Source organism: Suricata suricatta, chromosome 1, assembly GCF_006229205.1.
Source record: "Suricata suricatta isolate VVHF042 chromosome 1, meerkat_22Aug2017_6uvM2_HiC, whole genome shotgun sequence".
Taxonomy (NCBI): domain Eukaryota; kingdom Metazoa; phylum Chordata; class Mammalia; order Carnivora; family Herpestidae; genus Suricata; species Suricata suricatta.
In genome coordinates, this window is record NC_043700.1 from 71807904 (window position 1) to 71824899 (window position 16996).

A 16996-nucleotide genomic window follows, 5' to 3' on the forward strand; every position below is an offset into this window, starting at 1 on the left:
CAGTGTCTTTTCCCCTTTCCCTGCACAATCCCCACCCCCCCCCCCGTTGGTGTTTTCCCTCCTGGAATGTGAGAGAATGTAAGTGGTATACTGGTTCAGAATATAATATGAGTTGGGAAATAGTTGAAGTCATTCTATGCTCAAGATTTTCTTTCCTCTCCACACCCACCCCCAAAACCTACATCAACTAAAAGCCTATACTAATAACCAACAGACTGTAGCTACCAGAAGCAGCTATACTGCAATTAGAGCAGAAATACCACTTGAAAGGTAGAATATAGTGAACAGTTAACAGCCTTAATTCTTTTCATGAATTTTTGGTCCTTTTCCCAGTAGAAAACAAGAGCCCTGCGATAAGGGGGAGAGAGGGAAGTCAAGTCTCTGAACAAAGTCTCTTAACGCAGGTAGGGGAAGGGAGGTGGGTCCTTGGAAGTCAGTGGATTCCAACAAGGGCCTACGAAGCAGAGTAAAGGCGATGATAGGGAGAGAGATGAACAGCAAGGAAAGATCAGCACAAAGGAAAGATTTTTTGTTTCTGTGTTTGAATAAAATTCATGCCAGGATTATATAGGGTCTTCAGATTCTTTCGTTTTAGCTAGTATTACTCAGATGAACCTTTCAGGGAGTCCACATTCAGGTAATTGCAGTAATGGGCTTTAATACAACTGCACCTATCCCTTATTATCCATTAGTTTCTTAGAGACCACATGTGTATTATTCAGGTTGGAAGGACTATTAGAATATGTAAAATCCAGTTGTTGGAAAGAACAACTCCCCTCCTTCACCCCCTGCACTCCGGTTTCATGCTGCAACCTGCTTCCCTTCTGCCCACACCCAGGAATCTCTAACGGAGCTCTACGTTTTCTGTTCTCAGTATAGTTTTCACTAAATATGCCCCGTGACCTGTTTACTGTTTATTATCTTCACCTCCCTGCTGCATAAGTGCCATGAGGGCAGGGTTCTTTGCTTTTGTTCACTGAAGTATTGCCAGCACCTAGTGTAGTCTTTGATTTGTAGCAGGCATCCAAGCAGTATTGAGTGGACAAAAGTGAAAAAGCAAACTACAAAAGAAGACATAAAGGCCTGCTTTTTTGTTTATCAGAATACCTACATAATAATACATGTACTATAGTAAAAAAATATTCCAGATTTTAATTATTACTGGCAGGATGGGATTACAGGAAACTTCCTATCAAGTATTTCTTTTTTTTTAATTTGTTAATTTTTTTTTATTTATTTTTGAGAGACAGAGAGAGACAGTGCGAGCAGGGGAGGGTCAGAGAGAGTGGGAGACACAGAATCTGAAGACAGGCTCCAGGCTCTGAGCTAGCTGTCAGCACAGAGTTCGACGCAGGGCTTGAACCCAAGAAGTGTGAGATCATGACCTGAGCCGAAGCCAGATGCTTAACTGACTGAGCCTCCCAGGTGCCCCTATCAAATATTTCTTAATGTTTCCCATTTTTACAGTAAATACTCTTTTGGGTAAAAAAAAAATAATGCTATAACAAAATATACAATTAAAAACTTTAGTTAGACCTAAAAGGAGGAGGTCTATTTGTTTTGTGAGGACATAGGTTACAGTGGAAGAAAGTTATATTATTACAAGATCATTTTTTTCAAATTTGATACTGTTTTGATAATCTTAAGTTGGTTTTTTGAACTTAGACAAGACTTGCCTCACTTTTGAACTAATAGACAGATTTACATAGAGGAGTCATCTAATTTGTTTTTCTCAGTAGGCTAATAATAATAGCTTTACCTGGCATGCCATCTGATGGCCATTCCTAGGTGGTAGATAATAGAATAGGACTGTACTTTACCATAGTGTCTCCCCACCTAGCACTGTTACTGGCACATGTGAGCAAGGGGCTAATGAGTGAGTGATGCCTTTGGTAGGATGTGTGAAGGTAGGGTTGCCTGAGAGCTGTGTGGAAGGAAAGGTCAGGTATCTAGGAGCTGAAAGGCCTTCTTATCCTTAGCTCAGCTCTTCATGTATCCTTAAAATAACTGGTCAGCAAAAGGTGCTTATTGAACCACACCTCTTAATAGGCAGAACATGAATGCTGTTCATCACAGGAGCTATGCTGTACAGTGTTTTTATAGGGACTGTCTCCCGGTAGTTAAGATTCCATAGAACAGGTGCAGAATTGCAGCACGTACTCATTCTGCTTCTTGTTGAATAAAGGTGAAAGAGGCCTCAAGAGATCCTTTGTGCTACAAAGAGTATCCATTATACAGCATTTATTTTATTTTTGCTAATCTACTTATTTTTAGATTTTTCATATTTTTGTTTTTTAATTTTTAATGTTTTATTTTATTTTTGAGAGAGAGGAAGAGAGAGACTGAGTACAAGCTGGGGAGGGGTAGAGAAAGAGGGAGACACAGAATCCGAAGACAGGCTCCAGGCTCCGAGCTAGCTGTCAACACAGAGCCCGACGTGGGGCTCAAACTCACAAACCATAAGATCATAACCTGAGCCAAAGTTAGATGCTTACCCCACTGAGCCCCAGGTGCTCCTAGATTTTTCATCTTTAAAAAAATGATATGGGCATTTTCCCAGAGTACTGAAAAAAATATTTACATTTAAGAACAAAGACTGTTTCTTTCAGTAAAAAAGTTTGGTTAATTATGTCTTTGTTTAAAATACTTTCTCTAAACACACTGTCAATTTTTAATGAATCAGTTAAGGTGGAGAAATGCCAAGTTCTGTATCCTTGCCCCCAAATGAAATATTTGAAGAAAGATGTCTTATTTCCAAGATAAAACATTTTTCATTTTCATGTTACCTAAAGTGTGGTTTTACTAAACCACTGGCACTCTGCTGAGCACCTGCCCTGTGCAGGCACAGTGCTCAGTAGGATGAGGGCCCTCAGTGGGCCTTGTGCCGGAGTGTTCTGGGACAGGCACAGGAGTGTGGGGGAGAAAAGGCCTTCTTTCCTGGGGGATCTGGGAGGCTTCATGATAGGGGGGAAACTGGCTCCTCATTTCAGTTGCCCCTCATTTTCAGGCAACACTTATGAAATGACTGTCCTCCCATGAAGGATTGCTTCTGCATAATTCAGGATTGTCCAGGATATCTCTCATCAGAGAGGAAGAAAAGCCACATGAATTATTTACAGAGCATCAAGTTATTTCCTTTCATGAGCTCCGACTTTGTGTTTATCTCTGCAAACTGAGATTTTGTTTATCCATGAATAGTTTTCCCTGGGGCATGAAAATATGACTCTTTAATTATGAATGAGGTTTTTTGTTTAGTCCGTGTTAACTAAAACATGCAAAATAAACTGTGTTTTTCATTAGATCCCTTTCAGCTCCCCACAAAAACAGAACCAACAAAAGAACGAGCAGTTCAACCAGCACCCACCCGGAAGCCCACTGTGATTCGAATTCCAGCCAAACCAGGAAAACGTAAGCACCAATTCGCCTTCTTTATCTGCTTCTCCAAGAGCCTGGGGAAAATACATACTAATTTATCAATGTCTACTTTTGAACTTATGTGTAAGCGGCCATTTATTATTATTTATAGTCAAAGAACATTTGAAAACAAGTTACTTTTTTCACAGTTGTTTTAGACAATTGGTATAGTAAATACAGATTTCATTTCTCTATACCATCATCTCTAGGCAGAGAGAATAGAGAGAGACTGAAACTCAGAACAATTGGAGTATCCTTTTAGTGCCTCTGGTAAAGATGGCAGGAAGGTCCACTTGACCCTTGAACAACACAGGCTCCACTTATATGCAGATTTCTTAACAGTGCAGTAAATATATTTCCTCTTCTCTATGATTTTCTTAATATTTTCTTTTTTCTTGTTTACTTCATTGTAAGAATACAGTATATAAAACATAAAACATATAAAATCTCTGTTAATGGGCTGTAATAGTCAGTAAGTTATTGGGGAGTCAAAAGTGACCTGTGGATTGTCTATCCCACCAGGGCATCAGCACCTCTTAACTCCCAAGTTGTTCACATATGAACTCTAATTGCAACTGACAGCAAATAAAGTTGTAGGTGTCTCTCTGGATACAGTATCTGTTTCCAGTCAGCATAATCTAAGTATAAGTATGCATGAGTTGTGTGAAGAGCAGTTAACCAAAAATTATAAAAATATAATGTATAAAACATTTTAGATTAGCATAATATTATTTTTGATACTGTTTTCTCCCTTGACTTTTTTAATGGTACAATAAATGAAATTTTTTATGTACCACAAAGAAATCTAGAATTTATTGTAAAAGAGAAGCCAAGAGGGCCAGGTCCATTTATTTGAGACCCTGGAGAGTATTTGAAAGTGTGTGTAAAAGTATGTGTGTGCACACACACATGTGCACGTACAGTGGGTTTCAAAGCATTTCTTGGCAACGCTCAGACTGATCACACAGCTTTCTCCACGAGCTTCTGCTATCCTTTCATTCAGTGCATTTTCATAGACCAGATGCATCCTTGCTTTTATCTAACAGGAGAGCCTGCCACTCCATTCCTCCTCATAATGGATGAAATGTCCCTGGTCTTTCACCTACAGCATCTCCAGGTTATTTTATAGGCATATCCTGGAATGCCATGAAACCCCTTCAGTTTGGGATTTGGTTTCTCTATAAAACACTACCCAGAAGAATCATACTGGTTTTGGTCTTTTGATGGTTATTGATTGATGCCGCTAAGCCAAGTAGTGAGAAGATTGAACTGAGTTGCTGTTTAGAATGAGGAGGAGGAAAACGTCAAGGGTGCCAAATTCTGGTGGTTCCTTGCTTCTTAGGAGGTTATGTGGTGGATTAAAAAACTGGCAGTTTATTTCTTCTGACAGCATTATATAGTCCACAAATCAGTGGGCTATAGAAGTATCACAGATGATGTAGTTCATTGGGTTGTTTGCCTGCTTGCTGTTACCTTGTTAAAATGTATTCTAGATTTTAACAAGCATAGTGAAATACAATGGTAATAAACATTGCTTGAAGGTCATGTGGGTTTTAAGTAATACAATTTTAATGTTTGAATTTATTCTTCTGCTGTATCAGGGTCCCCAAGACCCCCAAGTTTGATGATCACTAGAGGACTCACAGGACTTAGCACATAGTTATGTTCACAGCTGTGATTTATCACAGCAAAAGTATAAAAGTAAAATCAGCAAAAGGAAGCGGTGCACGGGGCAAAACCTAGAGGAAACCTGGCACAGGCGTCTAGGTATTCTCTCCCAGGGGAATCACAAGGTCTCTCCTTAACTCCCCCAAACAGCAGTTATGACGACACAGGTGAAATCTTGTCCACCAAGGAAGCTCATTAGAGACTCAATGCCCAAGGTTTTTATTGGGGGTTGTTAACATAGGCACCTCTAGCAGTTTTGGCACATTCCAAAATTCCAGATTCCTAGAAGGAAGGCAAGTATTCAGCATAAACCATATTCTTTTGTTTTATCAGTTCTGGGGATGGTGGAACGTTTCCAAAGCCCAAGTTCCCAGATTCCAGCAAGAACCAACTTTGGAAGCATGTCCTGAGAACAAGCAGTCTCAGGCCTACTATGTTCATTCTTTTCTGCATACTTATAAATGGCCTTAATAGTCCTGAAATCCTGAAAAGGATATATAGTTTTTAAAGTTTATTCATTTTGAGAGAGAGAGAGAGCAGGGGAGAGGCAGAGATGGAAGGAGAGACAGAATCCCAAGCAGGCTCCACACTGTCAGCACAGAGCCTGATGTGGGGCTCAAACCCACGAACCATGAGATCATCATGAGATCATGACCTGAGCCAAAATCGAGAGTCAGATGTTTAACCATTTGAGCCAGCCAGGCACCCCCTAAAAAGGATATAATGAAGAAGCACCTTTATTTATTATTCTGACAGAGTTCCAGGAGCTGTTAGAAAGTTGGATTCCAAGTTAGAAAGCTGTTAGAAAGTTGGATGTCTGTGAGAGAACTGAAGTGCCTGTTTCTAGAGCACTATTTCTATTTATGTCAAAAACCAGCTCCCCAAAATTGTACTTATTAGAATTATTAAGCAATTGATATGTGCTTCAGTGTCAGAAGAACTTGGAATGGTTAGGTGAAGAAAGGAATAGCTTTGTGGAGCAAAACCCGTTGGTCTTCTTTGAACAAGTCAGCTCTTTCCCCCTTGAGATTGGTTTCTTCTGACTAAGATGCCCTTTCCCCAGATAATGTGCATGGTTCCCTCCTTCACCATTCTTTTAGGTCTTTGCTCAAGTGCCACTTTTCTCATTGACACCTCCACCAACCATATTATTTGAAATTAGAAATCTCCACCTCCCCTCCTCACATCCATACCTCATAATCCCTATGTCCTTTCCTGTCAGTAAGGCATCTCCTCTCTACTTTAATATTATTACTATTTTGTGCTTTTAATTGTTTGTCACAGCAATACAGCATCTTAAATGAGTTTAGCATTTCCTTGTAAGAATAAGAAAACTTCCACAGAGAAAGTCCTCAAGATGGCAACTCATTTGAAATGTTCCTGTGTGTCTTCATTTCCAGAACAGTCCTGCCCCTCACTAAGAATGCTTGCCTGTCTCTAAATCATTGTTTTCCTAGTAGGTGGCCTGGGTATTTTCCTCCTTTTGAGAAATTTCCTGTCTGGAGATAAAACAGGAACCTGACAAATCGTCCTCTTGTTAGAGGTATTTCATGTGAAATGAGAGCAGAGAGTGTTCATTTGAAAGAATGAAAAGAACTCCCATCTCCTTTAAGTGCCTGAATCAGCGTGTAACCGGTGGCAAAAGCCTCCTGCAGTGTGTTACAGTCATCGTCTCTCCAAGTGTGTTTGCACACAGATTTTAATTAGCTGCCACTAATTAAACCTGATCTTTTTCTTCTTTTTAAAATAAGTTGGGGGGTATACTATCACTTAGTTAAGGATGTAGTTTGGATGTAAAGATATTGTTTGTTAAATTGAAGGCAATTAAGCCCATTAATCTGGAGCTAATGAATTAGAAAACATTTAATTATTTGGAAGGGGGAGGGTTGGATACACAACTATTAAAGAAGCAGCATGCCGTATTACAGTGAGCACAGGCTTTTGGGGTTCAAAACCCCAAATTACTAGCATTAACACTTCAGATAGCTTATATATTGTTCTCCGCTTTGGTTTCTTCATCGATAAAAATAAGTAGGATATTACCTGGCATCGTGCTGGCCAGTAGGACTTTCTGCAGAGGTGGAAATGTTCCATAACCATGCTATCCATTATGGCAGCCATTAGCCACATGTGGCTACGGAGCAGTTCAAGTGCTAGCTATTTCAGTGTAGCTAGTGCACCTGAGGAACTGAATTTTTAATTTTATTTAAGTTTAAATCACCACATGCAATGATTGGCTAGTGAACTGTACAGATCTAGCACATAGATAGTCTTTGGTTGGAAAATATTTAGAAAAAAAGTGCCTTAGTTCCTGGCACATTGAAGGTTGTCAAAAATGCTGGCTGCTATTGTAATTATTTAATATTATTTTTACTCTATACAGTATTCAGTAAAACTAACTGATGCCTGCTAAACCCATCTGTTTTCTGAAGTTTCCCAGCTCTTTCTCACTTGTTTAGCTGGATCACTTGGTGTGGATCTTTTATGACAGGCATTTTCCTAAGAACCAAGCTGCAGTCATTTCATCCTTTGGAATCCCCAAAGGCCCTGAATTATTGATGAATTACTGCTGTTTTTCCAGGTTTACATGAGGATCCGCAAAGTCCACCTCCTCTCCCTACTGAAAAACCTATTGGAAACACTTACAGTGTAGTATCTGGAAAACTGAGTAATGTTGACAGAACTAGAAACTTGGTAAGTGGTTATTAGAAATTGTTTTAGATTAAAGACCAAGGAAAGGGGGGGGAAGAGGTGGTGGTGATGGAGGAGGGTACTTGTGGGGAAGAGCACTGGGTGTTGTATGGAAATCAATTTGACAATAAAATATTTAAAAAATAAATAAACTAAGCAAGTAAAAAAAAAATAAAGTAAAAATGGATGATAATGTCTGAAACAATGGTTTCATGATATAATTAAGTAAAATGAGCCATATAAAAGGAATAACCCAGTTTCAAAACATATTTAATAAACATTGCTGTAATTGTTGATCATATTAATGCTGTTTTATTTTTATTATTATGAAAAAAATCATATGATCATATGAATATATGCAGAAAATTTGCCAAAATCAAATGTGCATATATAATAAAACTAATAAAGAACTTAGGGAAAAGGGAAAAAAATAAATAAATAAAGACCAAGCTATGCTATGTGCTAATTTTAAATACTCAGCTGATGTCTGAATTATTTTACTATTGGCCTGATAAAGACCTTTATTGCAAACCAGTTCTAAGTCCCATGTACTTATTTAATGTGATGTTCAGTATTTTAAAAATTCTTATAAGACAAAGGAATTAGGCCAGTTCATTGTACTTCATTATAAAATAATTTGTCCTATACTGATAAGATGACATTGTCTTTTACTGGTGTTAATAATGAGGGAGAAGTTACTGACAATCTGTAAAAACCTTTAATATTTGTGGAAATAGACTTAATCCAATTATCAGTTTTATTTAAAATGTCTAATAATATTTTAAGAGAATTACCATAAGAATGTGTTAAGCTGAAATTTAGGGGGAAAATTTTTAATTAAAAAAGTAGTACTTTATCATGTACTTGTTAATAGTGGTAGTCAAAGATTTTTAAATATATATATATGTGTGCGTATTTTTTTAACCTCAATACCATTTCCCCATGCTGTTTGAAACTCCCGTATGACCGATTATCTTTTAAGGTTTGTTTCAAAAGAAACCAGTTCCTTAGCAAGTGTTGGCAACAATGTGGGGAAAAGGGAACCCTCTTACACTGTTGGTGGGAATGTAAATTTGTGCAACCACTATGGAAAATAGTGTGGACGTTTGGGGTACCTGGGTGGCTAACTCAGGTGAGCATGCAACTCTTAATTTCGGCTTAGGTCGTGATCCCAAAGTCGTGGGACTGAGCCCTGTGTTGGGCTCTTCGCTGAGCATGGAGCCTGCTTAAGATTCTCTCTCACTCTCTTTCTCTCTCTCTCTCTCTCACTCTTTCTCTCTTTCTCTCTCTCTCTTTCTCTCTCCCCTTCTCTCCCTCTCTCCCTTCCTCCTCCCCCTCTCTGCCTCTCCTCCCTCCTCCCACTGCCCCTCTCCCCTGCTTATGCCTTCTCTCTCTCTCTCTCTCTCTCTAAAATAAAATTAAAAACAGTTAAAAACAATTATCATATGATCCAACAATTTCACTTCTAGGAACTTATCTAAAAAAAGTGAAAACACTAGTTCAGAAAGACATGCACCCCTGTGTTCATCACAGCATTGTTGGCCATAGCCGAGATATAGAAGCAACTTAAGTGTCCATCAATGGTTTAACTTAATTGGTAAAGAAGATGTGCTCTATATGTACAATGAAATATTACCCATTTAAAAAAGGATGAAATCTTGCCATTTGTGACAACGTGGATGGATGTAGAACGTATTATGCTAAGTGAAGTAAGTCAGGCAGAGAAAGATACTGTATATTTATGTGTGGAATCTAAAAAGCAAAACAAAACAAAGCAGTCTTATAGATAAAGAGACAAACAGAGGGAAGGTGAGAGGGATGTGAAGTAGGCAAAGAGAATTAAGAGGTATAACTTTCCAGTTATAAGATAAATAAGATATGGGGATATAATGTATAGCATAGGGAATATGGTCAGTAATACGGTAATAATTTTGTATGACGACAGATAGTAACAGCTTACTGGCGTGCCCATTTTGTATCATATGTAAATATCGGATCACTGTGTTTTACACCTGAAACTAATACAATATTATATATAAATTATTCTTCAATCAAAAGTTAAAAAATCAAAATTAAAGATTTTTAAAGGAACAAATTCTTAACATCTCTGCACCAAATTTTCAGTTCAAATTTAATAATAGTTTTACACTGTGCATTAACTATGCTTATTACACATGCAAACCCATCTAATCATCTAGTGAAAAGAGATTTCTTTGAAGGAAACATTAAATTGAATTAGCCAATATCAACTTAATGAGATTTTCCTGTAGGCTGAACTAAAATTTAGTGATCATTTACATTTTCAAAGTACTTGATAATAAATTTTTATTAAAACTGGGCCAAGAAAGCCCAATAGGGGATGATAGGTCCCCTACAATACTGTGGTTAAGTAGAAGAAAATCCCAAATTTCCATGGAGGAAAATTTACTTGAGTAGGTTACTGGCTTCTACTCTAAAGAGTTGTAAAAGAGAGTGAGATGGTGATGGGTAGGCATATATATATCCTTCATGAAGTCATGTAATGGGCTTCTGTAAACCATAAAGCCCTATTAAAGTATTAGGTGTTATTATATTTGGTGTTAAGCAGACCACAGAGCAACTCCCACATTTTAGAAAAACAAGAAAAGGAAGTTACAATAAACTATCTGGAGAGGTACTATAATCATAATTGTACCTCACGTGAACAGGAAAATCCTGTCCTACACTGTTTACCAAGGAGCGCCAAAGCATTCTGTGCTGTCCTATAATAAATATGTATGATAGATGCACTAGATCTAAAGGAAGAAGAGAAACAGACCACAAGTGAAATGAGTTGGCTAAAGTCACACATAATAGATTACAGAGCCAGAAAGTCAAATACACTCCTGAGAAATTCCTTTTGTTTGAAGATCAATTACTGAGTGACTATTAGACCGCAGACCATAAAGCCTTGGGTATCAAGGAGGATCTCTAGAAAGACTATTTCACCAACGTTATCACCCATGAAGATAGGTTTGGTCTTTGCCAACTGTGTCTTTTGATGAGGCACAAGACAAAAACTCTCTACTGTTTGTCCATCTTAGGTCAGGGTGGCTCTATTACAAAATCTCCCCTTTTTTGCTGAAAGGACAGGGACTCTAGGGTGAGGACCGTTAGGAGCCCCGGAAGCAGGAGCAGATGTTCCTTTGAGAACTCAGGGCTTCCAAAGCTTCTCCCGTAGAGGCCGCCAGCCCGTGCAGGAGGGTCAGGGAGACACCGCTTGCTGTGTATCAGGAATCCAAGCTGTAGCGTGGAAGCTGCCAGTGAATTCAGAGCCTAAGAAGTGGTACCAGTTCCCGTAGAAAGAAGAGAAGGAACTTCTGCAGAGGCTGCTAAGTAATTCCAGCAGACAAGAATGTGGTCTTGGAAGAAAATATCTATCTTTTAAAATTCAGCAAAAAACTAGGGAATTCTTTTGAAGTTAGAATATAAGAAACCATTCCAAAGCAGATGAACAAGAAGATGGCATCTGCAGGGGCAGTACAAGCAGAAAGACCAGCTTCACCAGGAACTAAAATGTGTATCCAAACACATTAAAAGCCAAAGTTCAGAGATGTCAGCTGAAGAAAAACTACAAAAAGCAAGTGCAGAGAGGCTCTGGTTAGGTGTGGAATATTGAAGAGGAAGAAGTACCTCATCATTCATCTTCCAGAGAATGTTGGCAGAACTTGTGCACAAAGCTGGACTTTAGCAAACACCAGGACGGTAGCTTCTGCAGGAACCAGCCCTCTCTTCTCAGTGTTTATGTTCTACAGTGTGCCTGACATTCCTGGACGCTGTGAGCAGACTGCCTTTTATTTTTTCCTGATTCAAAAATTTCTCATTGTGGAAAATCTGAGAAACTTAAAAAGATACTAAGATCCTCCAAAAAAATAACACCCCTGAGAGAAAAGTATAGTTAATATTTTGTAAAAGGTTAGGATTTTACAGTATGTAGTTATTAAAATACATCATCTATAACTTTTTCTGTCAGATGTACACATCTATATATTTTATATACCCTCAGTTATTAAGTTATCTAACAACTGTAATTTTGAGAAAACCAGTAAGAGTTAAGTGAGTTTTTCAAAATCCTCGCGGTATTTGTCAGGAGCCGGGGGAACATAGGCAGCGGTGGGTTTATAAGGCATGGATTATAGTACGGACCACTGCAGGGTTTATGGGCTGGTGACTTGCCTCACTACATTAACTGAACTCATTAGTGAAACCAAGTTTTAAGGGCAAGCTTAATTTGTTTTTAAAAATGGGATTTTGAAATATACTTAAATGATCACAGTTACTGGCAATTAATCATTTAGTATTTAAGGAAAAGTTGCTAATACCCAGTTTGAATTAAAATACCATGGAAGTGAGTTTTAACTTCTTTATAAGGTGAGAAGGAGGAAAACAGTGTGAATTAGCCTGAAGATTACCAAGCGACAGGTAAATCTTTCTTACGAAAAAGGCAGTGTAATTTTAAAGGGCTAGCTAGCACTTTCCCCCTTGGAAGAATATTATATCCTGGATGTCAGTCCTGAGGGCTTAGAAAGTAGGAAAGGTAAAAAAAAAGGAGACTTGATCAGAATTAGAAGTATTTAGAGAGGACTTTTCCCTAAAAAAGAAAATAGGTTTTTGCTTTGTGATTCTCTCTAACTTCTCATTCAACAAAAGATCTGCAAACATTTTCCATATATTATACTCATTTCCCAATCCTTGGGCTACAACATGTTTGAAGAACCTGTTTAAGCAGCACAGTTTGAATTCTTTCCCCTACAGAAATCTTCCTTTTGTTCTCCACACTGCTGGTTTCTCCCATATGCTATTAGGCTTGGACATTCCTGCTCTACCCATTTTATTTTTCAAGTTATTACTCTTTCTGCTTTCTTGAGCCTTTTCCATTCCTCTTCACATACCTTTCTTTCAGGCCATCCCTTAAGTTTCTATTGTGTTCTGCCTCCTCCTCGTTCAGAATTCACCACCCAAAGTATAGACCACCCAGTGATGAGAGATATGCCTCTTGTCAGCAAAACAAACTAATCACCACCTCACTTATTATACGTTTAAACTTAGGAGCACTGCGTATCTTATGTGTTGTCATGGGATAAATAAAGACTATTTTTTTAAAAAATTCCCTACAGTGTCTGCTTAAATTGCTACTGTATAACCTATCATGATTTAAATATCATCCTTCATACCTGATGAGTCTGCGGGTGCATAACCACAAAGTGCAGTAGGGAGGGCCCCTGTCTTCTCTCTGTTTGCACTTGTACTAGGACTTAACAACTGACATAGGAAGTAAGAGTTAATATTGTTAAGTAATGAGTTAATATTGCTTAAGACTAAAAACTGTCAAACTACTTTCTATAACTCAGCCACATTTCCATTTAGAGATCTAACCAAAACGTTGTCTGTAATTCCTCTTGACAAGCTCTTGTTTAACATTAACCTTAACTAAAAAGCATTGTCTGAAATTTGCAGGATTCTGACCACACGCGTCAAACAGGAGGTTCTGTGCGAGGACCCCCAAGGTTGCCACCAAGGTAAGTAAGTGTGGGAAAACTTTTAAAAAGTAAATTAGAGAAAAACTGACTCAGACTAGACTCCGTTTTCTGTCATCAAAACTGAGTGTTGTTGGTTTAAGAACTTTTGAAGATGCATTAAATTCATGAATTCTCCTAGACCACTAGCCTCTAGTCTGCTTCTGACAGCTGGTTGTAGGAATTTCTGCTCCTTCTGTCTTTTAACACAGTCCAGCACCTCACAGAGCACAAACATAGATGTGTATTGCTTTTCCTCAACTAAATAAAGAAGACTTTTTCTAAACCTAAAGCACCTCCACTTCTAGAATGTATACACGCATGTACGCACATACTCCCCATTATGAGAAACCAGCCTGGTTTTTGGAAGCATCTCCGAAGGGAGACAGGCACGATGAGGTCAGAGGGGACCTGCCGTCCTGAGTTCCAAGGCTATTTGAACAAAAAGCTGTGATGCTATCAGAAGATGTTACTGTTGGAAATTATTTTTATCATAGGGATTATGGGAAGACTTTCAAAGTAATAGTTGTATTATCCCATTTTCAGAATTAGCTTTCTTCATATTAATCTAAATTAGGATTTTAATAATTCCTATAATACAAATATTGGGGGAATTTGATGTTCCTTTTCTAATTATGTATGGACTCTGTCAAATATACCTGATACCTTATTATTAGCTTCTCATATAATACTTTAGAAAGTGCTTAGTCTCCTGAAATAGTCATGGTGTGTTTAAGAGTAAATAGGGCCTTGGAGAGCTCATGATAGTAAATGCTTGTTTGTCTTAAACTAATGAATCTCTAGTGCAAGATAAGAGGAAGCTAAAGCATCATGGCGTTTCCTCTAATATAATGTTTAATGCAGCTGCCATTCGCTCAAAAATAGCATAGCCTGCATGTTTCAGAAATTGTATTACCCCAGCAGAAAGCTGTGTGTGTGTGTGTGTGTGTATAAGAAAGAATAAAACAGGACCCTAATATTGATCAAACACTGACTCCCAGCTCCCTCATTGACTTTCAGACCTGTAAATGGAAAAGTTATACCAACTCGACAGCCTCCTCCCAAGGGAGCCCCTGAGAGACCTCCTCCCCCTAAACTTTCTGCAACCAGAGCGTCAAATAAAAAACTGCCTTTTAATCGGTCTTCTTCTGACATGGATCTTCAGAAAAAACAAAGTAACTTGGCATTTGGACTTTCAAAGGCCAAAAGTCAGGTGTTTAAAAATCAAGATCCGGTGCTGCCCCCTCGACCCAAACCAGGACACCCTCTCTACAGGAAATACATGGTAAGTTCAGCCCTTAAAAATGTTTGTGGCCAAGGGATTTGTTCTAAAGTATCTAAAAGACCTGCTATTCCTTAGAAAAATATGATGAAACAAATGTGGACTTATCCTTTGACACCAAGAGGGCTTTAGAGAAGTAGGTCATAATAAAACTAGGTCTTTAAAGCAGGATTTCATTATTAGAAGAAATATATGAAAAGGAAGCAGGGCAGACAGGGATTGTAACCTGCTTTCTGGCTTGACCAAACAGAAACTGAATTATCCTGATGGAAGTAGCTGTGACAGGTACTGTAGTTTATAACCTAATACATAAGGTTATATTTATTTCTTATATCTTACAGCTACCTTGCTCAGAGACTAAAATTTAAAATGAAATAGAGGGGCGCCTGGGTGGCTCAGTCGGTTAAGCCTCCGACTTCAGCTCAGGTCAGATCTCACGTTCGTGGGTTCGAGCCCCGCGTCAGGCTCTGTGCTGACAGCTAGCTCAGAGCCTGGAGCCTGCTTCCTGTTCTGTGTCTCCTTCTCTCTCTGACCCTCCCCCTCTCATGCTCTGTCTCTCTCTGTATCAAAAATAAATAAAACATTAAAAAAAATTTTTTTTAATGAAATAGGAGATTTCTCATTAAGATGGATGTTTTTTTTCCTCACTTCCCCTTTTATAAACCTAATTATCACAGCCCATTTAACAGTCACTGTTTAGATGCTTTTAATCAATAATTGAGATAGTTGAGATATTAATTTTGTTCTCTTTGAATGTGTTTTTTCATCATGTGACTTCAAAACATTTGTTAATTTCCCACACTTAAGTTAAAACAGGCCTCATGTGCTCTCTCTACTTTGGTCAGGTTAGCTTGATAAAATGCAAAACAAATAAAAATGATAAGGAGAATAGAACATAGAATGGTTAGCACTTTTTAAACAATTTTATGACCGTGGCTTTTAACAAAGACGGCAATTAGCAATATTACGTTACTCTATATTTCCTCATTAAGGAAAGTTAAGCCATTTAGGATTTTTCTAATCCTAAGGGAAGAAGGGTAGAGACAGATAAGAAAAAATTAGTATACCCATTTTCATTTTAATTTAAACTGATGAATAAAACCTAGGGGTGTTCTTTGGGTTTGGTTACTTCATTTTTTTTTAAATTTTAAAAAATGTTTACTTATTTTTGAGAGAGAGAGAGAGATATGAGTAGGGAAGGGTCAGAGAGAGACAGAGACACAGTATCTGAAGCAAGCTCCAGGCTCTGAGCTGTCAGCACAGAGCCTGATGCAGGGCTCGAACTTATAAACTGCAAGATCATGACCTGAGCTGAAGTCAGCCACTTAACCGACTGAGCCATCCCAGCACCCCTGGGATAAGTTATTTAAAATAATAAATAAAAGGGGCACCTCTGAGTGGCTCAGTTGGTAGAGCGTCCGGCTGTCTCGGTATGAAATAATTCCTTAAATCTCTCATTTTTTCCATAGCCATCCTTTGATTAAACTTCTAATCAGGACTCTGGTTACATTGGGAGCCTGGGACTCTTAACAGGGGTGCTGGGAATCAATACCATCCAACCCAGCCTTACAGGGTCCTTCCTTGCACTCTGAATCTTTGCTCCTGAGTGATCGAAGCCTCCCTTTCCTTGTTGGAAGTGAGCTTGTGTGATCACATTTCCTGGGTATGACCTCTGACCTGCACGTATCAGACAAGATTAATCAAGGCAGAGAACAGAGTTCTCTGGCTAGGGTTGGGTACAGATGTAAAAGCCATTCTAAAATCAGACAGCTGAGGGATGCCTGGGTGGCTCAGTTGGTTAAGCCTCCAACTTTGGCTCAGGTCATGATCTCATGTTCATGGGTTCGAGCCCAGCATCGTTCATGGGTTCGAGCCCAGCATCGGGCTCTGTGCTGACAGCTCAGAGCCTGGAGCCTGCTTCCGATTCTGGTCTCCCTCTCTCTCTCTCTGCCCCTCCTCACTCAGTCTCTGTCTCTCTTTGTCTCAAAAATAACTAAAAAACATTAAATAAAATTTATAAAACCAGACAGCTGAGTACAAAGTGACTGGGGTCAGGCAATGAAGTGGGTTTAAGTTGGCACTTGATATCAGAGAGATTCTAGGAGAAAAGGAGATTGAAGGCAAATGGAAGCACTCAGTCCAGCACTACAGAGGAGGCTCCAGTCCCATCAGCCTTCAGGATTCAGCCACTGAGAACCCTGCAGTAAAGACTCGGCTTAGGCTCTGAGGTCAGGTGCTGAGCATTTACCCTTTGGTGGACCTTGTCCTACAGAATAGAACTTCCTGGTTGTGCTTGTTAAAGGGAACTTTTGACCACATTCTGCACATTCCCAAGGACTGTTAGTATCCATTTCTCAGGGGTCCCACTAGATCTAGAGCTTGAGGAAGCCAAGTGAAGAGTTTAACT

General features: G+C 38.8%; 1 protein-coding gene across 2 annotated transcripts in view; it reads left to right on the forward strand.

The window, feature by feature from the left end:
- Positions 1 to 16996, forward strand: part of SH3D19 (SH3 domain containing 19) — a 90622-nt gene that overhangs the window by 52773 nt on the left and 20853 nt on the right. For both annotated transcript variants that reach the window (XM_029940184.1, XM_029940194.1), the window contains exons 9-12: positions 3301 to 3408; positions 7664 to 7776; positions 13249 to 13310; positions 14328 to 14592. In XM_029940184.1, the coding sequence (XP_029796044.1) occupies positions 3301 to 3408; positions 7664 to 7776; positions 13249 to 13310; positions 14328 to 14592 (548 nt within the window). The remainder of the gene's footprint in view (positions 1 to 3300; positions 3409 to 7663; positions 7777 to 13248; positions 13311 to 14327; positions 14593 to 16996) is intronic.